The following is a 25,135-nucleotide window of genomic DNA, read 5'->3' as shown; positions in this document are numbered from 1 at the left end:
CTCTGGGCTCACTAGATTCCTAGAACCTGTTCTGGTAAAGACAGTGGCTGGTCAATATTTGTAACTTATCCATTCATTTTGAATACAGTTATTTCACTAGCTAAAACTCATTTCTAATATTCTTTTTTTTTTTTTTTTTTTTTTTTTTTTGCGGTACGCAGGCCTCTCACTGTTGTGGCCTCTCCCGTTGCGGAGCACAGGCTCCGGACGCGCAGGCTCAGCAGCCATGGCTCACGGGCCCAGCCGCTCCGCGGCATGTGGGATCTTCCCAGACCGGGGCACGAACCCGTGTCCCCTGCATCGGCAGGCGGACTCTCAACCACTGCGCCACCAAGGAAGCCCTAATTACCATATTCTTTATGGTAATTAGCAAAACCTCTTCTGTTGATCAGAGATAAACTACTGAGGCATTTTGTCAGCCACTTCTGAAGCATGGGCTTCTGATAGAAATTTGCCAAACAATCCTGGAGCATATATTCCTAATTAGGGTAACTGACCACCCCTAGAGGTTAGATTGTGCCTAACAGCCTCACTCACATATATATTGTCTATGTTGAATTAACTTGATGTTACAACAGATGTACAGTTAACTTTTGCAACTTTAATTATAAAAATTGAACAAAAATGAGAGCAAAGGAAGTATTAGAATGGAGCTCTGAAGAAGCCTGTGCCCCAGGCCAAGCTTGAAATGGTAGCCTGAATCTACTGTTCCTTCAATTGTCCTCAATTACCATGTCTTTCTTAGTGTGTGTAAGCAGGTCGTTGTGTTGAGAGTGATTCTAATGGTGAAAGGTATGTATTATTCATACAACATGGCACCTAAACCTAAGGAAGCTATTTCAACTGGTCTTCAACTGAAGAGGCAGTCAGTCTTCTGCTTCAACATGGGAGAAAAACAGGCTGTGTTGTACTTCCTGAGAGGCACAGTTTTCCAAAGTAGTTAAGGATTTTTCAAGGGTATTTTTTACTCTCTCTGATTTTTACTATAACTACTTTAGAATCCACCTCTCCTACCCATGTCTACCCCCCACCCGCACCCCGACACACACAATAAGATGAGGCTGGGTCTAGCATTGAGCTAGGCTCTTTGAGGTTCCTGAAGAAGTGTAGGGTGGGGTCTCCAGTGCATTGGAAGAATTTCAGCTCCGCCTGTTTGAATTGCCTCAAGGCAAGCAATCAGCAGGACCAGAGATGAGAATAATTTTATCCTAGAACCAAGGTAGCTTTGTGGTATTTTTAATGAGAAAAAAATGACAAAACTTATATTCGTCTTGTGGGAAAGAATATTATTTTGTCTGTAACACATACATATGGAATCCCACTGTGAAATTCCAAAGACAGACGCTAGTTCAATTTATGGTGGAGCTGAATGATGGATTTATTGCTTGAATATCATTTCCTCATTCTAACCAGACAGTGATGAAAATATAAAATAATCTTTATATACTGTAACCTAGAGTGTATATCCATTCTCATAGCTGATGTGTAGAATGTCTTCTTGCAAAAATTTCCTCAAATTTTTTCTTTACGTTAACAAAAACTATACAGGCAGTAGCTTTATTGATTTTAAGTTCGCTGAATTTTTTTCATTTCTTAGTTTCTAATTATGATTCCAACAGGTATTATCTTTTGATGCCTATTTAGAAGATGAAGTGCCTGATAAAATTCAAGAAAACTATAGAATAAGATGCTATAAACTCTACTTCTACCTTGAAGATGACACAATTCAAGTTAATGAACCAGCATTGAAAAATAACGGACTGCCTCAAAGTATCTATTTAAAGCAGAGTTATGGTTCTTTCACTTCTAACTACTGCCTTTATATACTATCTTTCTCTCGCTTTTTAAAAGACCCCATGCTACTGCGTAGGTATCTAACTTGTTGGCAATGGTGAATGTAAACATGCTGATAGCTTGTAGTTATTGATGCTGACTTACCAGCTTTCTACCCTCCTCACCTCAATACTGGCCATTTCACTCACTGTTCTGTGTTATCCCTGTATCTTTCACATGCTGCTCTAGTATGAGCAAACTCTCCTGTGTCTTTGACTTTTTTCTTCAAACTCTTTTTTGTCTTTTTGCTATGACCACATTACTTCCTTCATAACACCCTCAGGGGTAGAGGGAAGACTGGTCTCCACTGCCACTTCCAGATTGGGCTTCTCTCTCCTTTCTTGAATTCACTGCTGTTTGCTTCAGCCACTCTCTCTTCATCTTCATACCTATTAACTACAGACTTTCATAGTGCTTCAAGAGAAGGCCATTGCTCCTTCGCCCCACGTATGCCAGTCATCTTTACCCATACTGCACTTCAGCCAGACAAGAGTTAGCTCTGCAACGTGGCCAGTGGAGAAGCTAATCCTAGGTTGCATTAGTAGAAGCATGGCAGAGGTCAAGGGAGGTAATCGATTTCTTCTGTGTGTGCTGTAAGTCCTTTACTTTGGACAATGCCAAGTTCCGGATGCCTTCAAGGGACAGCAACCATGTTGGTGAAAGGACTGAAAATTTATCATGTGTAAGGGAGAATAGTGAAAAGGGATATTTGTCTGTAAAGGGAAGACTCAGATGTGCCTGATAAATGTCTTAAGGAATCTAAAGGGCTGTCACGTGGGGGAGGGGTGACCTAATTTTCTGTATCCTCAAGGACAGGACCTAGGGGGTCAGAACTCAGGTCAGTAAGAGGAATAATTTTTTGGCAGAGAGGTTCACATACTTAGGACAAGGTACAAGTGGGTGGAAGGACCACCCTGCCTGAATCCTGGGGTAGGCAATGGTCCTCTCTCTCTTTTTCCGTTGCATCAGGCTTTTCTGACAATAGTATTGTTTGGAGACCAGAGTTAAAGTTCAAGGAAGACCACAGACAGAAGGGACCTTAGGCTAATGGCACACACTTACTCTGTTGGAAAGATGTAGGGACAAGTGGGCCTGGCCACAGCTGTAGCTTGCCAGTCGGCCTGCTGAATAGTCATGGGTTTTATTTGTGTTTCTTGGGCAAAGGACACATGGGGCTAGAATGGGTGTCACCAATCAATGAGTGGCCAAATTAAGGCCTCATGAATATTGAGTATCCATGAATATTTAGTGCCTCTTGTATATTTAGTGTATCATGAATATTCAGAGCCCAGGTACCTCATGTATATTTAATACATACTGAAAAGTAGTTGTCTCTTGGTCCTTCCATCCCTTTCTTTCTGTGTTTAACATATACATGCTCTACTTACTATCAAATTATCGTTATTTAACACATCTTATGATTTTCTGCCTATGTTGAATAAGCTTTTTGCTTACTAAATACTTATCTGGGCCCAGTGCCTCCATATTGATATACCACAATGGGTTCCATGGGGGAGAAACAGAGAAGTTTTAGGACCATAGGCCTCTGAGCATAATGTTATGACGAGTCAGTATGCGAAGGACTTCCTTCAGTGCTCATGAGATTGAGATTGTTCTTAGAGCATGGCTTCGTTATGTCTGGATGATTAATTTGGAGCCAGTCAGCATTGTCATGAAGTGTTTGTTGAGTGTCTACTCCATGCTAGGCACTGTGCTGGGTTTTGGGAAAATGGACAAAAGGAATGACTCATTATATCCCTATCTCATGGAGCTTGTAGGCAAGCAGGTTGGAGAGGAAAGGGAGCAAGGTGACTAGGCCAGGAGTTTTGCAGTTGTTCAGGGTAGAAGTGCTGAGTATCCAAACCAGGACAATGATGGTAGGAAGAGGACATAGGGGAAAGATTGTAGACACATTTGATTGGCAGTTAATAGGCCTTGACCAGCGATTAAATATAGAGAGTGAGGAAGGGGAATATCTAATGATAAGGTACCTACTTTATCATTATCTCATTTAATCACCCCAGTGACCATCTACAGTAGGTTATCATCAGCTTTTACAGAAAGGAAACAGGCTTAGAGAAGTAATTTGCTCCATCTGAATCTTAACCGCTTGTCTCAGAGCTCATGCTGTGGTTGAGAGGATGGTGATGCGTTAGTAGAACCCAGGAACATTGAGCAAGGAGTGGCATTGGAGTTGGAGCTGGGGTGTGTTTGGGTCATGAGGCTTTTCAAGTTGTGTTGGAACATCTGTATGGTGTTGCCCACAAGGCAGGTAGAGCCTTAGGATGTGTTCTCAGGAAAAAAGTCGACACTGGAGTTGTGGATTGGGAATCAGGGGTGCCCAGATCATGAGCAGAATCAGGCTATTGTACCACGTTGGGAGAGAGCCACTGTTGAGGTGGTGGAAAGAGGAAGAAGATTTGATTTAGTGTTGTGCTTGGTTTTACTGGTGGGAGGAGCAGGTAAGGATTGGTATGGGGAGGCAGTATGAACTGTCCTCATGATTCTTTGTGTTCCAGCTGATACAATATCTACTCCCTGGCTTTTATTTGGAGAATTTGTGGCTTAATGATAAATCTTTTAGGAAATATGGAAATGCTTTGATATTTACGGAAAGATTTTCACTTTTAAAGTTGGAACTTTAAAGTTAAAAACTTTTAAAGTTGGAAATGTGATATTTTATTTTGTAGAGGGACAAGAGGTCTTTATACTTTTTAAAAAAGTTTTTATTGGAGTCTAGTTGATTTACAATGTTGTGTTAGTTTCAGGTATACAGCAAAGTGAATCAGTTATACATATACATATATCCACTCTTTTGTAGATTCTTTTCCCATGTAGGTCATTATGGAGTATTGAGTAGAGTTCCCTGTGCTGTCCTTATTAGTTATCTCTTTTATATATAGTAGTGTGTATATGTCAATCCCAATCTCCCAATTTATCCCTTCCCCCCCTTTCCCCGCTGCTAACCATAAGATTGTTTTCTATATCTGTGACTCTATTTCTGTTTTGTAAATAAGTTCATTTGTACCATTTTTTAAGATTCCACATATAAGCAGTATCATATGATATTTGTAGGTCTTTATACTCTTTAGGGTCATTTTAAACATATATAATGCAGTTTTTAAATATTGACAGTAATGTATTAGAAAATGTTTAAAGAATTATTTCAAAACATTAAGAAAATTGACAACTTTTAATTTCTATGAACATCTGTTTTGCCTAAGTGCATTTGTTTAGGTAAGTGACATTACTGCTTTAGCAAAAAAATATTTTTTTATACATTTTCACTTAAATGCTTTACTCTGATATTCCCTAACTAAGCTTTGCTTATTTTTTGTTTTGTTTTGTTTTGTTTTGTTTTTTTGCGGTACGCGGGCCTCTCACTGTTGTGGCCTCTCCCGTTGCGGAGCACAGGCTCCGGATGCGCAGGCTCAGCGGCCATGGCTCACGGGCCCAGCCGCTCCGCGGCACGTGGCATCTTCCCAGACCGGGGCACGAACCCACGTCCCCTGCATCGGCAGGCGGACTCTCAACCACTGCGCCACCAGGGAAGCCCAGCTTTGCTTATTTTTTGATTACCTTCCCCACATGACATCAGATTTACACAAGTGATGGACTGGAGGTCATACGACATCCTGAACCTGCATTAGTGACTTGCATTATGTTTTTATTTTTATTACTTTTAAGGCAAAAGTTCATATTCCTGTAGCTCACTGGCCCCTGTCCAGTGAATCTTAGTTTTATTAAACTCCAAGAAGAAAAATGAAATACCTCCTCTATGAGGATCTTGGAAAGGCTTTTATTAAGACTTCTTGATTCTTTCAGCCTCTTGATTTCAAATCTCACATAGGCAGATTCCAAAGGCAGATTGAAGATAGTTATAATGATTTACTTGAAAATAATTTTTATGTAAGTAGGAGGGAATGTTATTCATAAAGACTCAGGGGGAAAAAAACCTTAGGAGAAGACAATTTTAAAGTCTCTTTTGAAATTTTCAGAATTTCTGATGGGCTCACTCTGATCAGGACATTTCCTTGAGTGAGACACAGCTCAGGGGGTATGTACAGAATACATTAGTAATCACGATATGTAATGAGACTGAATTTGTCAGCAGAGTGGAGATACTTGGCAGGCTCTAGCAGTTCCTGTGGAAAGCAAACACAAATAACCACTCTACCATCAAGTTTTGTTTAGAGAGAAACCGGTCCCTCTTGAAATATTAATTAATTAATTAATATGATGATTCTTGTTAAGGAAGGTCTGTTAGGACAGAGGAAACTTTGGAAGTTCATTGAAATGCCTTCTTCAGGCTTTCCTAAATTAAACGATTGGGAAAAAAGAAATGAGCTTACTGAGCCAGGGGCTCAGACCTCATTGGGATGGGGACACTCAGTTGTGTCTTGAGTGGCCTGGGACTGCTTTTCATGTGCCTGTGGGCCCTCAGAAGGGGTTAGGGGTCACATTTAGGTGCTGGGCACTGATGGCACTCCTGTTACTTCCATAGGGTTTTGATATTTTCCCAATGAACTGGAAGGTCAGGTGCACCTGTTTTTTGTTGTTTTTTTTTTGTAGAGCTGACCGTTCAGAAATTAGTGCACCTGGATGAATTATAGCCTCCCTTCTTAGTTGCCTCTCCTATCATGTAATTTTTTTAGGGAGGGGGAGTTTGGAATAAGCCAGAAATAAAAGAGGCATCCCTTAGCGTGGTGCCAAAATAGGCATTCAGTTCTGTGTAGCTTCTCATCAGAACAACATATTCACGAATCCTTGTTGGCAGAGAGATATATGTGTGTGAAAAGTCAAGTCACTGATGTATGTCGAGGCTTGCTTTCATTTCTTGCCAGGACATCATTCTCTTTTGGGTTAGATGTGTTATATTCATAGAATTTGTTGCTGTTCTACTGGAATATAGTTAAAACGATGTTATGCCAAGCCAGGAATGTCAGAGGTTAATCCTAGTAGTTTTACCTCCGATTGTCTAACAGAACAACTGTTTGTCAAATGCTGCCAAGTCCCAACTAAGCTATACTAAAGAAAGGATAACCGTTAGAAACATGCCATGATTTTCTGGTAAGGTCTGTACCAGTTGTTCTCAGTGGAGAGCAATCATCAGAATCTCCTGGCCCACCCGCAGAATTTCTGATTCTGTAGGCCTGGGGTCAAGAAATGGCTTCTGGGACTTCCCTGGCAGTCCAGTGGTTAAGACTCCAGTGGTTAAGACTCCATGCTCCCAATGCAGGGGGCCTGGATTTGATCCCTGGTCAGGGAACTAAGATCCCACATGCTGCGAGGTGCGGCCAAACAAAAAAAAAAAAGGAAGGAAGGAAGAAAAAGAAATGGCTTCTACTTGATTTTCAGTGCATCCTTGGTTAAGAATACTGATCTCCACTAGTGACTTGTTTTGGCCCCTCAACGGGGTAGTATTTCATATATATATAATCACAAAATAGAAGTCATTTATTTATATTGGGCATATGCTATATCTAATAAGTATGCATCCCATAAAGTGGAATTGTGGGATGGTAGTAGAGTTACCAGATAAAATACAGGATACCTGGTTAAATTTGAAGTTCTTAGTATAACTGTGCCCCAAATATGACACGGGACATACTTATACTAAAACTTATTCATTGTTTATCTGGAATTCAAATTTAATCAGGCATCTCGCTTTTCAGTTCGGTAAATCTGGCAACCCCAGAGGGTGGACTTTGCGGAGAGAACTGTCGCTGAATGGAGCAGAGTGGAGTATAGGAGTGGAGGTAAGTCACTGTGAAGATAGGTGCTTGGTGCATGATGGCTGCTCAGTAAATTTGATGAAGAAAGGAAGAAGGAGGGAGGGAGGGAGGAAAAAAGGAAAGGAATATGACAGACAATGTCCATAACACAGTGTAGTCATCATGAATGCTATGAGGTACTTTGAGGGATCAGAGGAGGAAATGCCAGTATCCATTAGAGAATAAGGCATTTGAGTGGTACCTCAAAAGTTCCTCCAGATAAAGTTGGAAGAGGTAGGCACATTAGTCAAAAGGAACAGCATGAGGTAAAGAGGTAGGAAAGTGGTGAGGCGAGGAGTTGGGAGGTACTGGGAGCAGATCATAGAGTGTATAAGGAAAACTAGGCAAGAAGGTGGTAGTGCAAGAGCAAGAGGACAGAATACCCAACAGGCTGTCATTTGGGACTCATTCAGTGGGTAGGGGGAGATGCATAGGATTATTGTTTCTTACTGTGATCAGAGATATGGAATTCAAAAATTTTTATTCTTTTGCTGCAAGGCAAGTGTCAAGTTAGCTATATTTAAAAAGTTATTCTCATTAAATCAAACTCCACAAAGATGACATTTTATAAAAATAGAAATGGAATAGTAATTTTAGTGAAGGAATTATAGTGAGCATAAGAGGAAAAGATACTCTATCATGGCTGATCACAGTGAATGGTCTTAGTATTTTTAGGATACACATGATGACAAGTGGCAATTCCACTCGTATATTCATTCACCTAAGAAATACCTGCCTCTAGACTTGGATGTACCCTAGGTCTGCAGTGTTACTAAAATGAACTAAACATACTTAAGATAGAAGTAAGAGGTTGGAGTCTTAATTCTTGAAGGTGAATTCCTAAAAACTAAATTTAGTGGTATGAGCAAAGATCTAAAGCAATTCCGAACTGAATGAAATGAAAACGCATTAAACATAAATGGATATATCATCATTTTGATCTAAACCACAGGGGAGTGTTAGAAAGTTAAAGCTTGCAGAGTATAATCAGATAACAGGGCCTTTAAAAAGAAAGAGAGATGAGAAATATGAAGATAAAGAAGAGCTTAAAAGCAGACACCTGATGCCTGGACATCTGCCCAAATTGTCTTTATGGACCAATTAAGAAGATAAATATCTGAACATTTCAAGGGCAGATATAGTGCTCTTGTTATTGTTTCTCCATTTTGTAATGTTATTTTTATTTATATATCTTGATGGTCTTGGGTGCTCTTCAATGTGTGCCAGAGACATGGCATCCTGCATATTTCTTTGATATTCCAGAACAAACTTCTGCTGGTAGAGTTTCTGCCACTTATCATGGAAAACTATAAGCATACAAATACCAATAAAGAGACATTTTAATTCCCAAAGGGCACAGTTGAGAGGTCCCACAGATGTATTTTTGAAAACTCTCATGTGTAACTACATTTCAAATGCCCACGTTACTTTTCTGATTAACATGGGATTGTGACTTTGGATTTCTCGTTATTAAAATTTTCTTGTTTAGTGTTAGACCTGCCTTCTCTTTCCAATCCAGGAATGGTCAGGACTCTCTTCTGTTACCACAAAGAACTTCCCTGGCCTCTTCTGAGAACCATCTAGTGAGAGGAGTGTGGGACCTAAGATAAGGAAGAGTGTGGACGTTGCAGATATGCAGGCTCCTGGGGGGGCGGGGACAGGTGACAGTGGTGTTGACCCTGGCGGGGGATTGCTGCCGCTGGCAAGTGGGCCCTCTCCAGAAATTTACTCTTAGAGAAGAGAGAGGCTGTTCTTTGGGAAGAGCAGCTCCATCATCTCTGTTTCACGGTATCTGGCCGCTCTTCTCCCCATTTCTATCCTGTTTTGCCTAAGACACTCCCTCCCCTCCTTCACTTAAGTAATTTGTGGCTGTCATACAGTGAGATACAGTTCAGTGCAAACTGTGGAAAGTAATGGTATTTACTTAGAGCTTGAAAACCCCGGGTTCGAGATCTTTTTCTGCTATTTGTGAGTGCATGACCTTGGGCACGTCACTTAACCATCCTGAGCTTTGGTTTTCTCATCCATAAACTGAATATTTGTATTTCATGCATTATCTGCCTGGTGGGATTATTGAAGATTAAATGAGAAAAATATATGAAAGCATATCCTAGGGCTATGATGATGATTACTATTTAAAAGCTCAGTGGGTGGGCCAGTTCTTCCCACCTAGAAAAATATAGGATTTCTATTTGAAGTCTTACTGAACAGAAATCAGCACTAATTTGCTTATTTGAATTTTTATAGTGAAGTACAAATGCAAGATAGATGGAATTCCTAAAGAAGCTCTTGGCTGTTGAATAAATTTCATATATTTTAAAAACTGTCACAATATAAGTTTTTTTATTTTTTATTTTTTTTGCCATATGTGGGCCTCTCACTGTTGTGGCCTCTCCCGTTGCGGAGCACAGGCTCCGGACGCGCAGGCTCAGCGGCCATTGCTCACGGGCCCAGCTGCTCCGCGGCACGTGGGATCCTCCCGGACCCGGGCACGAACCCGTGTCCCCTGCATCGGCAGGTGGACCCCCCAACCACCGCGCCACCAGGGAAGCCCAATATAAGTATTTTTAACGAGATATATAATGGTTCGTGAAAAATACCTGAAATGCCCATGCTTTTATGGGTGTTTAGTATGCAATTTGTTCTAAATGTCTAATCTTGAATGATTAAATAATTTGCATACTGTTTTCAGTGGCATGAATTAAGGGCTAATTGAAGTATAATTTTTTGCCGTAAAGTTATATCATCTTTTATGTAGTACATTTTAAAATATTCTAGGCCAGTTCTAATTTTATAGTTTTATTATTTTACTTTAATGTACCGAGTAATTAAAAATTGCTACAAAGAAAAGAAGATGAAAAGGATTTTAGTTAATTTCCCCTCAACAGAGTGAAAAGATGATTAGTAGAATAATGGAACAGAGCTCAACACAGTTCCTGGCACATAAAGATATTCATTAACTATTCCTTAATGAATAAGGAATGAATAATTTCGAAGTATTTCTAGACTTTGGGAAAAGGCACCATTCTCAGTGTTATACAAAATGTGAAGAAGATTGCTTGACATCTTTATACTAAAATGCCTCCATACACAGGTCACACAAGCCAATTTTTCTTGAACCATTAGACCCTCAGTTTGCTCTGCTTGTCTTTTCTCCTTTTGTCTTTGCTCCTGGAGTAGATTCTCAGGCTTAAGTCAGTTTACAGAGGTTGAGAGACAATTCTCCACAGGTATCTTGCATTTCTGTGGATCTTGCAAGCAGAGACACTGTCTGCTCTTTGTTCTGGATTATCTTTTCAAGGATGTTTATATAGCACACAGCTTTGGAAGACAAAGATAGTCTCTCCTTCTGGAGCAAAGTGCAGGTTTGCTCACAGCCTTGGAACATAGAGGTGGTGTCTCCCTCTAGAACAAAAGGCAGACATGTTTACTGTCCAGTCCAACAAAGTTCATTTCTCCCTCTGAGACAAAAGGGAGGGATGCTTATTGCCCTTATAATAGATTCAGGTTCTCTCATCTCAGGGTTTCTGTCCTATAATGTGTAACCTACTGCATGTGCAGAAGTTACCTGGCCCTTGTTGTGTCACCCTGTGGGAATCGGGGCTCAGGAAACTGGTACAAAAATGCTGATGTTCTGGGTACTGTTATTACTGTGAGTAATAAACTGCCCTTTGTCTCTAACCAAAGCATCTCATGTCTTCTACCAGCATCCATGAAATTGTGGCAGGCTAACTTGCTAGCTTGAAAGTAGGATAAACTCTCAAACCCTAAACACTTCTTGACAACAGGTTTCAGCAGTGCTTGGGTAAGTTGGCTGGTATGGTGTGGTGTAGTTGGTACCTTCATCTAGTTAGCGAGCCTTTTTACCTCCAGTGGCTAATTGCCATTTGGGTGTACTTGGCAACCCTGAGTCCATATTCTAAAGAGGAGAAGTGAATGGGCATCATAGGGTTGGAAGTAGAAGAGGGGATGGGATCCAGAACCTTTAGCCCAGAGCACTGGTTAAAACTATGAAGCCTGTGATAACTCTCACTTTGGGGGAGTGGATGGGTGGTGGTGGACAGAGTCTATAGAGGAAGAAGGAGGGAGAAGAGGTTGGTAGAGGGAAGAAGATTCCAAGAAGCTTCAAAGCAGCATAAAGCTATTCATGCTTATAGAAGCTGTAAATCATGGTGTCGGCATCTACCACAGTGAAGCTCATTAGATTACTTTTTCGACCAAGAGTGTGCATTTTTGTGAGTACTCTGCTTTGGGGTCTTAGTCCCTTGCGTACTGAGCTCACATTGAGTGCTAGTGGGTGAAAGTGAGCATGCTTGTTTTGGGAAAAGACATGATGGTAGTGTCTGGCACATTAGGTCACTCTGTTCATACCCCCTCCTCCTTCCCCCCTGCCCTAGTCTTTATGGTTTACTTTAATAGAGTAAACCCTAGTACCACTTAGGCAACTCTAACAACATGCAAGGCTGGTCAAATTACCCTGGGCCTCAGAAGTCTCAGCTCCCTCTGGCACCCTGAGAGTTTGAACATACTGATGCTACTTCTCCAAGAACCAACCCTTTGCCCGCTTCACTGTGGTGGGAAAGCATTCAGAGTTGTTATAAAGATGTACTGTGATGTCTTTCTGGTGAGCCACCCGATGAAACAATTGTGTTTTATTTCACACCGTAGGAATTTTTATCCGGCGTCATCGGATTTCTCTGCCGCCTCCTGATGAGGATCGGTTTTATTCTGTGCATCGTTTTAATATCAACATAGACATTGTCTTTTATGGTCGGACATTCAAGATTTATGACTGTGATACATTCACAAAAAACTTTTTGAAGAAAATAGGAGTCAGATTAAACCCCCCGGGACAGTGTCCAGAAGATCCTTACCTGAAGACACGGAGAGAGGTAAGTTGATTCATCCATGAACTCTTATCTTCAAGATGAGAATCCCTTCAAAGTCAGTAAAGGGTATTGGTACTCCTGATGCAGATGTGAAAGAACTTTGGGGACCATGGTCACTGGAGTTGTCCTGTTTTCCTCTGGGCTGGAGGGAAGGCTGGGTGTTGGCTTCGGTGCAGGAGATGCTCACTTTCTGCCCCTGCCCCCACTTCTCTCCACGGAGAGTCTCCCTTCCAGGCAGTAGGAGTCTTCAGCGAGCTGCCCGCATGGGATGGTTTCTTAGAGCCCGTGATTGGCTTTGTGGTCACTGACAGTGAAAGAGTTGGGTCCACACTTACCTGGCTTTTCTTTTCCCATTTTAGTTGCCTAACTCTGGGAAAATCTTTGCTCCTGTGCTACCGATTTACTGAACCCTTTGGGTATGCCTTTTTCCTTCTTCCTTGGGACTCCCAGCTCCCTTTATGGTATTATCAGATGCAGAGGTGTTCAGGAGTGAGTAAGGCCATGATTTCGACATACTCCTATGATGACAGGATGCTTGTTTTCGAAGACTGACCCCAGCTAGTGTAGGGAGGAAAGAATCAGTGTTAGTAGTGTTACTGTAGTCTTTCCAAAGTTTTTTTTAATGATCCCCTGGCCCAAATTTTATGTTTTACAGAGAAATCTGAATACCCAAAAGGGCAAGTGTCATGTGGAAGGTCACATACCTCACCAATCTTCTTGCTGGGCCTTGAACTCAAATCTCTTGCTTCTTATCCTGATTTTCATTATTGTCATTTGTGTCTCTTCTTATTGAAGTATGATTATACACAGGAAAATACACAGAAATTAAGTATACAGTTTGATGGGTCTTAACAAATGCATACACCCATGTAATCCACATCCGAAATCATGGTATAGATTTCCATCCCCCCAGAAAGTTCCCGCATGCCTTTTTCCAATCTATCCTTCTCCCCACCCAGGGATGAGCACAGTTCTCTTTTCTATCCCTATAGATTAGTCTCATTTTTATTGTTTCTAAAACTTGTAATTAACTTCTTTGCAGAAAGATAACATAAAATTTAGAATAAAAATCTCCTTTGATTCTGCTTTGATCTCTTGTTAAAAGCCGCATGTAGGATCATTCATCTATTCCTGCCTCCTAGCCCCAGCAGAATTACCCTCTAATGCTGTAGGCATACAACCCTCCTGAGAAATATATATTGTTGATCCTGGAATATCTAAGGTGAAATCCCTGTGGCATTATACTTGTGTGTATTGGCGTGCAAGGAGATTTATGGTTTGGGTTCATTTCTACTTTTTCCAAATGCCCTAGAAGAAGGAGTCTAGATAAATACAGAAGTCTTTAGAACCAGAAGAGAGAACCTAAAAGAAATGGATCTATATGATTTACCACCCTTTTCATCTGGCTACACTCATTCACTAACAGCTGGTATTATGTGATAGTGCTTGTGAATGATGATGCATTATATGAAATACTTAGAACACTGTGTTATTTCATAAGTTTATAAGGAAAAAAATCTTTTGTTCCAGGAATCAGGAATAAATACCAAGAACAGCCAAGAAATGTTTTAAATAATTTCCTTTCAGATTGGGAGAATCGTTTTAGCATTTATTCCCTCAGGGAGAAAGCTCTTCAATAAATATAGAAATCTGTGGAAAATTAGGAGTTTAGTAAGAGGCTTTTATATTGACTTTAATGCATTTACTTCTCCAGTGTTTGCTGCCTTGAAATGTAAAGTTAAAATTAAACAATTTAACTTGAACTGAAAAGAGCCTTGATGGTATATAATCAATAATGCATTTCTTAGAGGCCTTCTAATGCCAAAGAAAGATTTTTCGATCGTTGAAAGTAGAGATCTTGTAATTTCATTTAAATATCAAGGATAAGACTGAAGAGCCTCTGGAAAGGCCATCATGTCTCCCCCACTATCTTGGGATAAGTCTGCACCTAGACTGCTCTGGACAGATACAAAATTTTGAGAACTTACAAGTAAGATTACATAACCTGATGTGGGACTACATCTCCCTTGCTAGTGAGCACTTCCTTATATAACCATCCTATTAGGCTACATTAGATAGAATGGGAGCGGTTTGCTCCAAGACAGGGCTGAGACTCTGCAAATAGAGGAGTTGGGCTGAGAAGACTGCCGAGCTAGTGCTTCCTGATTTGGGGGCCAGAGCCCGCGCAGTAGTTCTGTACAGATTGGGAAGTTCTCCATTTGCTCTGCTCCTGTTTCCATGGCCTTTCAGATCTTCACTATCTAAAGCTTTTGAGCAAAATAAAACTGTGAATATATTTCTTCTCTTTTACCTTCACAAAAATCTTTGGATGAGTAAGAAGCATATACAGATATGAATTTTCAGTGAAAAGAATTTTTTGGTTGAAATATAATTAACATAGACTTGGATGTACAAATCTTAAGCATACCCGTTGACAAGTTTTTAAAAATGTATACAATTTAGTAACCAACACGAAAATCAAGATAGAGAATATTTCCATCACCCCAGAGAGTTCCCTTGTCCCCCTTTCCAGTCAGTCCTCTCCTCAGAGGCAATAACTGTTCTAATTTCTGTCACCATATATTAGTTTTGTCTGTTCTTAAACAAGAATTTTAAGTCTTTGAGAAAAGTCAGTTTTCAAAAACATTATAGAAGTATATTTTAGTGTGTTAAAATAATAACGAAAGGCTTCCTAATACTTGATTGTCTGTATTTCTAAGGTTGAAACTGGTTATATATGTATATCATGTATGTTGTTAGTTGAAACTGAATAGTCTATAGAAAAGATACCTTTATATTCTTTGATTGCTTGCACCCCAGAAGCAACTACGGAAAAACTTCCACTCTCATTAACCTTTTCTCCATTGGCAGAAGCTAGACTGCATGGAGCCCTTACGTCCCTATGAGTCCTTTGACACTCTGAAACAGTTCCTTGAGTATGATAGGAAGGTTTTGCGTTTCTTCTGCCTGTGGGACGACTCAGGCTCAGTGTTTGGGGACCATAGAGAACTCATCCTGCATTACTTTCTGTCTGATGATACCATCGAAATCAAAGAAGTATTGCCACATAACTCAGGAAGAGATGCTACGTCATTGTTCCTCCAGAGGAGAAAGGTACCTAAGGTGAGCAATGGACTGCTTTCCGAGTTTGCTTGTGGGCTGAAGACTCTAGTCACTCACTGTCTGGAATGTCATGTGTTATGACTGTGTGATGACAAGTCACCATGTGTTAGTGCAAGTGTTTAGAAAACTTACACTTTGTGCCCTCTATTAATGTACATCTATGAAAGTAATAGAGGATATGACAAATTGGAGTTGGAATATTCAGGGCTTGAGGCAAGTAAAGGAAAAATGTCAAATGCAAGAGAACTACCTATTCATCATTGAGTTCACTATGAGTCTTATGAAGGTAAATGACTCTCTAGTAAAAGGATTGCTCGTGGCCTTGGGCAGGGCACTGGCCTCTGGCCTCTGTCGCTTACTGAGGAGATCCCATTGTATTGGTCTGGGTTGTGAATACACACACACACACAAGTACACACACACACACACACACACACACGAGTGACTCTTCTGAGAGTAGCCACCAGTCAGCAACTAGCCACTGGCTAGCAACAATGATAGCTTTTGCATTTTTACTATTAAAAAAGAGTTGTCCAAGTGATTTGTACACATGTTTATGGCCATTTGAGAGCTAATGTAACCTGGGTGCAGCAGAAATGGCACAGAGACCGAAGACCTGGGTTAGAATTGTGAGTCTGCCACTTAACAGCTATGTGACCTTGGGCAAGTCATTAACCTCTCTGAGCATATTTCCCTGTCTCTAAAGTGCAGTTAACTAGGCTTCCCTCCTGAGATAACTGTAAAGACTGAATGAGATAATATAGTAAAAAGCATTATCTAAGGACCTATAGGACACGTGAAAGTATCAAGGCTTATTCACAGCTCTATGTTATATTTTATTTCTTATTTGGATAAAGTATTTTGAAACTTAATTCTTAGTGCTACTGAAAAGATTACTGTAATGCTCATTTCTGATGCAAACAACCACTGGTTATTTGCTTATCACAGGAGACTCTTCCAGATTCTCTGAGTCTCCTGCCAGAAGTCCTGCTGTGTTGCTTCTTGGGGCGGGGGCAGGATTTGTCCCAGAGCGAACTCTGGGCGTATGCACAGCAGGTGGCCAGGAGGTGCCAGGGAAGCCTGTTTTTAGAATGGCTTTGAAAAATAGGCTAAATATAAAATAATAATGACATACCTGACATTTGCAGTGCTCCTTGACATCACTTGCTTCATTTATTCGTTCATTCAACAAATACTTAGTTAGTGTCAGCTGTGTGCCAGCTCTGGGGTTACAGTGAGAAAGAAAATGGATAAAATCCTGCTTTGTGGAGCTTCCATTCTCAGGAGAGATACAGTAGCAGTGGGTGTTCCCTTCACACTCACAGCATCCTTTGAGAAAGCAAGGAGTAAGTACTGTTGCTGCGGTTAGATGACACAACTGAAGTTCTGAGAAGATAAATGCCTGGCCCCCTGTCCTGTAGCTAGGAAGCAGCGAAGAGAGAGTTTGCATCTAAATGTACTGTTTTTTCTTTGTTACGTGGCTTACTGACACCCCACACATCATAAGTTCACACATTGAAACTTAAACATTTTATATCACACGGATCTGGCATGATTCAGATTTCTCATGTGTATGGGATAAACGGATCACTATCAATTTCTATAAGTTAGTTCAGATATTTCCTGCCTGGACCACCTCCAGTGCGGGTGGAACTGAGGAGTGCCCTCCTTGGCTTGCTCCGGGCCACAGTTTCTGTTAGAGGCTGACTGCACTCCATTGCCAACGAGTGCGTCCTTGCTCAGGATCAGGCAGGGTGCTAAGCAAGTAAAGAAGGCAAGGCAGGGTTTCTCCATCAGGGCGTTTTGGAGTTTAAAGATGACTCTGCCGATGAAGTGATTAGAGAGCAACAAAAAGTGGTTTAACCCTGAGGTCGGTGCTACGGAAGTTTGAATTGGGGACAGGCCAGTAGGATGGGAGAGGTCAGGGGGAAAGATGGGACTTTATCAGGGCCTTGAAGGAGGGGGAGAGTGTAGACCAGCCTTCAGCGGGTGGGGAAGCATGGGGAAAGGTGGCTGGAGTCTGTGTCCTGTCTTCCTCGGGATGGCAGAGAAGAACCATACGGTGCCTCTTCCCGCCTGAGTCCCTCAACAGGAGCATGTTTGTGTTTAGAGGCCATCCACTACGTCTTGATTTGACTTTTATCTTCCAGTATGGCCCCCCTAGAGTCTATCAACCAGGCCAGATAACAGACCGGAAAGTTCTCAATGTAGATGGTGGCTTGTCAGAGAACCGAGTGTATGGCTGCCTGTTGGATAAATACAAGGTAAGTCACGTTTTATTACTGTTTCCAGTGTGACTTCCCTGGAACCTGGAATGTGGGGTGAGTTACGTGTTCTGCTTCTGGGAGATTGATTGTGAATGAAATCGATGAGTATATAAATGTATGTGTTGCACTGCTGTTTATCAATAATAAACATGCTTAAGTGCATGTATAAATATATGCATTGCACTGCCATTTGGTAGCACTACATTGCTAAAAGACTGTTTTAAAATGTTAATATTGAGCGGTTGTCTTTTGATTTGATTTAAACATTTTGGTTATGAATGATATAATTGATTTTTTTTAATTTCTTTTTCCCTTTGGGGGTGGGTGCCAATGTCTTTGGTGGGTCTGTGGTGTCAATGTCACGTTCCTTTGTTTTAATTAGCTAGGAAAAGTAGACCAAGAGTTTTACAAAGGTAGTGACCTGTCCATAGGAACCACCATCAATGTGTGGGGAAGGAAAGTGCTCCTTTGTGACTGTGATGAATTCATGAAGACTTATTGTAAGACTAAATATGGAATTGGTAAGTGATACATCTGTCAGTTAGAAAATAATATTTAAAACTTAGAGTCTTTGTTCCCTAGTTAGGCTTGATCTGACTTTTGAGTTTCAAATTCTAAGCTCATAATAGCTACCGTTTATTGAGCATTTGCTAACTGCTGGGCATCTGTTGTCTTCTTTATTCCTAACAACAATTCTAGACGGGTAGGCTCATTATCCCCATTTTAGAGGTGAAGAAACTATGGCGTACAAGGGGCTTACTTGTCGAAGGTCATGCAGCAAGTAAAGGGTGAGCCAAGACTTGAACTTGTCTGCCTGATGCCAAAGGCCTTCCATTTGCCCGTATAGCCCCCTGCCTCACTAGAGTATGGGGGAAATGCTTTGGTTAAGCAACTGAAATGGAAATCCAAACACTTTTCTTTTCACTGAATTCTTGCTTACCACAGAGGATATACTTATTTGAGTTCTCTGGGGAATTGTGCCAATCTGCTCTAGCTTTCCTGGTGAGGCTCAGCCAGGCTTCCAGCTTCTCTCTTCTTAGATATCCATTCCATTCAGATCAGGTTAGCGCAGTTCAGAATGAAAACCGGTGATTTATTAAGCACCTACCACATGCAGGTCATTGCAGTAGACAGAGGAGCTGCAGAGTTGTGTAAGGAGTTTCTAGGCTTGTAGTGGGGGAGAGACCTACTGCATGTTACACGGTGTTATAAGAGCCACAGAAGCAGGTGGAGGATCTGAGGTGAAACCTGAAAAACAAGCCCCTCCATTTGTTAAACCTGCTGGCCAGCTCTGCCCCCACCTGGGCCCTCTACCCCAGGCTCCAGGTACCTACCGGTGCTTGGCGAAGTGGGGTGGTGGAAGTTGCCAACCTCCCAGACTGGGGTTTGGAGCTCTGATGGGGGATGTTTACCCCTCTCTGAACCTGGGAGTATTCATGTGAGCTCACTTCCTGAGCGATGAGTTGGAAGCCAGAAGCAACCACAGCTTCCTAAAAGACAAGGTGCTTTGTCTTTAGAATGAGACGAGGCTCACCTTACGTGTCTTAGTGTCCCCACTGTGTCGTATTCCTGGCCTCCTGGGAATCTTTATATTATGGGAGAAGGCACACAGCATACAAAGGGGCTGGAATAAAAAAGAATTTCAATTTCCCTCCTCTGTGCATTAAGGGAACTTGTTCCACAGCATCCGCGTGCCAGATTAGTCAAAATGGAGCCAAATTGGTGGCCTCTTCTTATATTATTTTCTAAAATTAGTCCTATTTAGTGGACACAGTTGAGCATATTTGTTTTAGGGACTGAGGACAAGAAGCTGCCAGGAATGTGCAGGTAGTGGCTGCTGTAGAGAAGCTGCTAGTGACCCTTAGATATTTGGGAAGGATAGTTTGCTTTTTAATAAATGTAAGTGCCTGTTCAGAATCAGCAAGTCTTCAGTGTAGACTTGGAAAATTTTTAAAAATGATATATATATGAAATGAGTCACTGAAGACATTTACCTGTGTCCTACTGAAAGATTGCCTTAATTTAAAGGACATGGTAAAGGTTCAAAACATCATATGATCCCTTAAATAGCAAGTCCAACATTCGGCTGATGTTTGTCTGTCAGCTTGATTTTGAGAATATAAAGGTCGCGTTTGGGAAAATGAACGTTAATGCTGGAGAGACACGGGACACTGTTAGTCTTTTAACGGGTTTGCGGGGAACTTTCAGAGGCAGAGTAAATCCACCGGTGTGCTCCAAATCTAGCCATCCTCGGCAAATGTATCAGCTTCAAATGCCCTATGGTCCATTTCAGTTGAGCCCTAGTGCTTAATTTCTTTCTGCTCACTTCTTTTGCTCACTCTATAGACTTACTTACTACGTTAAAAAAGTCATTTGTGCCTTTAAAGCTAATATAACGTGAGCATTATGCATTTAAACAAAATTATGCAAATGCAAAATTATGATGCATTTTATAGTCGTGCTGACTTTTTATATTTCTCATAACATATGTTAAAATACCCCATTTAACAGACACTATTATTACACAACATTTCTTGAGTAACAGCAGTGTACTTAATGTAACTAATGACTGGAAATTATATCCATGATTCAGGGTGGAGGGGAGTGAATCAATATTCTCTGATAATCTTTACATTTGCTTTTCCTGACTTTTGGTAACATTAAATTAATAGACTTAGATACAGCTACTTCTGACATTTTAATTTTCTTATAACTCATCTGGTTGTAAAAATTCATGAGACTGACCAAGTTTTATACATTATATTTTGGTATCCTTGAAGCCCAAACCAGGACAAAGTCCTGGCAATAACTGTGGTCACATTTCCTTCCTTGTCAGTAATTGTGGTCTCCACAGGAAGGAGCTGACAACTGCCAACGACACAGCTAGGGACCTAGGAAGCCAGGGGGAAATTTCTGGTGCAGTATACAGCCTGGGTGCTTCAGTACCTTCTCTTACCTAATGCCGCCCCAACATATTTTGGGGGAGAAAAAATGGCAGACAGACTAAGAGATGGAGTTGGCCACAGTCCCAAGAATTGTGCACGAGTAAGCTTTCTATTATGTGGAAGCAGAGGGCTTGATAGAATTCCAAGAGATATATGTAACCCCTGCATAAAACCCAATCTGACTCCTAAAAAGATGAGATTGTTTTGTGTATTTAAGGATTCTAAAGAGAAGGCAACTTCTTCCACAAAACAGTCCAGTGTGAGTCCCCCACTAGGCAGCTTGGCCATCCCGCTGGCCCTGGCTTGTCTGCCGGGCGGGAGCTTGTCACTCCCTCATTATTTCATGTGCATGAACACGGACTGGCAGATGGAGGCCTGTCGGACTTTCCCGTAGCCTGAAGGTTGGAAAAGGCTCCAGGGGCTCTAGCAGGTGTTTCTTTCACTGAAGAGACAGGGATTTGAATGTAAACTGTTCTTACCTAGAATTCCTGCCTTGGGTTATTATTTCTTTGTCTATAAGAGGACTTTCTTATTATCGATTCTTAGTGGTTGGGACAGCCAAACTAGTAATAAGACCATTCATTCGCATTGTTCTCGAATGCTTATTAGGCTATACCGACATTAAGGATAAGCAAAAAACTTAAAGCACCTTTAATTTTGTGGAGTTGTTTATGGCCGCCTCTGAAGTCTTGGTGTTAGAAGCAGCAGGCATCCAAGATGAGAGTCTAATGATCATTTGAGCAAATTAGCCATCCCAAGGTGCAGCGACAGAGGTAGAATTTGCTTCTAGTCTCTCCACGTGGCTTTGATAGAGCTAACAATTTCACCTTTTTTTTTTTTAACCTCTCCTATGAAGTGAAGAGGGTTGAGGATTAGATGATTTCTAAGGGTTTTCTAGCTAGAGCTAGAAAATTATGTGATTCACTAATTATTTGACCCAAAAATGAACGTCTCACCAAAATCATTTGACCTGGGTATTGGGTACAAGCAGAGGTGGATTTACCTTGAAGTTAATGAAGCTTAAGCTTTAGGGTTCTTTCTTTGCAGGGGCCCCACTCCAAGGCCCTGGGCCTAATTTTGTCTTAATTATTTGACATTTTTAGTCTTAAAGAGCTTCTCCCAAATTATATAAGCTTTAAACCTGGGTCCATATCTGGGTTACTAGTACATCAGAGATGAACTTCGATGAAGGCTCTTTCCAGAATCGTTTCCAAATGAGATGATGAATCGTAAATCACTGTGAAGGAGCATTAAGACATATCCTTTAAAAAAATCTATCACCTCTCGGTAAATTTGTTGCAATCTGGTCAGTGTGGATGAACATTCAATATATATGTTTTTACAAGTCTTTTGAAATTAGAGGAATCAGACTATTTGAAAGACAGATGTGTCTCAGGATCCATCAGAGTGTCAGTTTAAGGAGATATTTGGGAAGGTGCTTTGTAAAAAAAAAGGTATACTTTTTCATTAAATATTTTTTTAACACCTGAAACATGCAGGATGCTGGGGTGATGGAAAACCAAAGACAGAAAGTTATTCAGGTGCGAGTTCAAACCTTTGTGAATATATGCAATTACCCAGAAAAATGAGAACTTCAGTCAGGGTATCCAAAAAGACTGGGTTGTTAAAAAAGTCAGACATGGTGGAGTGGAACAGTTCTCGGCATTTATACACTAGATGGCACTGTGGGTGCAGAGGAAAGCTCTAAATTGATTCTTTTGTTACTTAAATCTGTGGCAAAAATTATGTAGTTGAGAAAACAACACTGTGTTATAAAACCTGTAATTTTGGGGGGAGGTGTAGAATGCATTCTTAATTACTGTGAGATTCAATATGTGTCCTCTTTTGGTTAGGCTGCGTAGATTAGTATATAGAGTTGTATGCGGATGTCCCATGTTAGAAGAAACCAATCATGCCCCAATTTTCTAATAATCATGTAGAGCTCTCCCTGCAATCCCTATGGTCCTTTTCCTAAAATGAAGGTACCAGTTAGTGAGTGGTGTGTTTCATGTAACAATTAGCAATGAAAGGGTCTACTGTAATTCTGCCTAATTCCAAGATTTGAACTTTCCTCTTTATTACCAAAGCTTCTCTTTAATTGCCACAAAAATAGCAATAGGAGAGGCTCACCAGTCACTTCCGTACCAGCAGTCTGGCTGCCCCCTTTCACTGAGTCAGTGAGAAAGATTTGATGGCATTCTCTTTGCCAATATGTCTTCTGTAAGCAGTTTCTGTTAGGATGGAACAATACTCTTTTGGGGATTATGCTTGAAGAGATTTCACACAAAGGCTGTTAGGAAGTCTAAGTAAATGTGAAAGTTGAAAATGTTTTCAAATCAGAGTTAGAAACAGCCTCAAACCCTTAGCCTTTTGATCAATCAGTACAAAAAAAACCTCCCTCAATTTTAAGAGTTAGGTTGCCTTGGATGACAAATTGATGCGAGAGGTATGCACTAAATCTGTACTCTTCCTTCTATTAGAACTCTGGCAATGGAAAAGGAAATCTTTGCTTATGTGAACCTCCTTTCACGGACTAATGGAAACGCCTATGCGATAGTCAACCTTGGGGAAGAGGTAGAAATTAGATTCCATGGGTTGTTTTGTTTTGTTGCTTTGTTTTGTTTTGTTTTAAGAAAGACCCTGACATCTTCTTGTCCATTTGTGGTGTGACAAACTCAGGTGACTGGGATGTGTTGAGTCAATGTATTATTTGCTTTGGAGAACACACTTGCTTCTCAGAGATTGTACAGCCTCACAAATGAGTACCAACAGCTCCTAGGCTATTATAAATATGTCTCTCCTTCTTCACAGATGACAAACAAATAAAGAAAGTCAACAGTATTTACCACTTACAACTCCCTTTGAGAGTAGGCAGTGGCTGTTTTAAAGGTTTTGTTCGTTTGTTTGGTTTTGGTTTTATTCCTTATTTATTTATTTATTTATTTATTTATTTTTGCTTCATCACATTTCAGTACGATTGCAGTCTTTACTTGGGCAATAACAGAAGCACCCTGGAGTGGTGGTTGGTGAGAAGAAGTTTTGTTTTTGTTTTTGATCTAGACAGTGAAGTGTCATGGCCTGGAGCTGAGTTGGAAGAAAGGGGGAGAGGGTTTAAAAAGTGGGCACAAGAGGAGGGGACATCAGATGGGGAAGGTAAAGCAAAACACTTAGGAGTCAGTCCTGTTTGGAAAGGAATTTGATTAGTGACTGTTGACTAAAGATAAGACAGGGCTACATTACAGGTTAAAATATGGCATGGGTGGCATAAAGTTCCAAGTTTGAATTTTCCTATCATTGGAAAAATCAGGGAAGAACAAAAAATATTCTGAAATGGGGATGCGATGACAAAAGATAAATGTTTACTTATTCGACACAGTCTCTCTCTTTTTTTTTCTTTCTTTTGAACCAATGGCAACTATTGAGTGAGTTTTGTGGTTTTTGTAAACACGATTGAAACCTACCCTCCCAGGATTTTGCTGTGTTTTGTTTGAAAGAGTTTAAAATAGTCTACAAAGATCTCCATGTTCATCTTGAAAACATAACAAACCTTTCAAAACAGCCATAATCAGGGCAAAAAAAAATATTGATGTTTCATCTGCCTTTGTTTTGTTATAGAGAACTTTACCTCGATTTCATGCAAGGCCCCACCTCCTCCAAATATAGAAAGGAAATTTCCACGTTACACCGGCTTTGGCCCTGAAGAGGATTCTCTCTGCTCCTGCAGAGGCCTCGTGCCCACACCTCATCAGAGGAACTTCATGGAAAATGACAGGTGTTTGAGGGAACCACTGTTTTAGTCTGATCTTTCCCAAATGTGTTCAGGGTTTATAATATTGTCCTCATGACAAAACAGATGACACTTAATTTGTCTGATTTCAAGTCCAGGGACATGTTGTTATACCTTTTTAACGAAGTTGATTAATATGTAAGTATTAACAGGTTCTTACTTCAGTGGTTATTTTATTTTTTTCCAGCTTTTTGAGAAATAATTGACATATAACATTGTATAAGTTTAAGGTATGCAACATAATGATTTGATATATGTATGTATTGAAAAATGATCATCACAATAAGATTAGTTAACATTCATCATTCTCACATAGTTATAGTTTTTTTTCTTGCGATGAGAACTTTTAAGATTTACTCTCTCAGAAACTTACAAATATACATTAGCACTAACTCTAGTCATCATGTTGTATGTTATGTTCCCAGAACTTATTTATCTTATAGCTGGAAGTTAGTACCTTTTGGTCACCTTCACCCAATTCTCCCCTGCTCCGCACACCTCTGGCAATCACCAGTCT

General features: G+C 40.6%; 1 protein-coding gene across 1 annotated transcript in view; it reads left to right on the top strand.

The window, feature by feature from the left end:
• Positions 1–25,135, top strand: part of EFHC2 (EF-hand domain containing 2) — a 200,423-nt gene that overhangs the window by 78,526 nt on the left and 96,762 nt on the right. Inside the window, 6 exon segments of the mRNA XM_029240869.1 lie at positions 1,598–1,770; positions 12,276–12,499; positions 15,368–15,619; positions 17,770–17,883; positions 18,269–18,407; positions 24,447–24,603. Coding sequence (XP_029096702.1) covers positions 1,598–1,770; positions 12,276–12,499; positions 15,368–15,619; positions 17,770–17,883; positions 18,269–18,407; positions 24,447–24,603 — 1,059 coding nt within the window.

Source organism: Monodon monoceros, unplaced genomic scaffold, assembly GCF_005190385.1.
Source record: "Monodon monoceros isolate NGI ecotype Baffin Bay Population unplaced genomic scaffold, NGI_Narwhal_1 Super_Scaffold_22, whole genome shotgun sequence".
NCBI classification, from domain to species: domain Eukaryota; kingdom Metazoa; phylum Chordata; class Mammalia; order Artiodactyla; family Monodontidae; genus Monodon; species Monodon monoceros.
The sequence above is the reverse complement of the archived record's forward strand: the minus strand, read 5'-3'. Positions and strand labels throughout refer to the sequence as shown.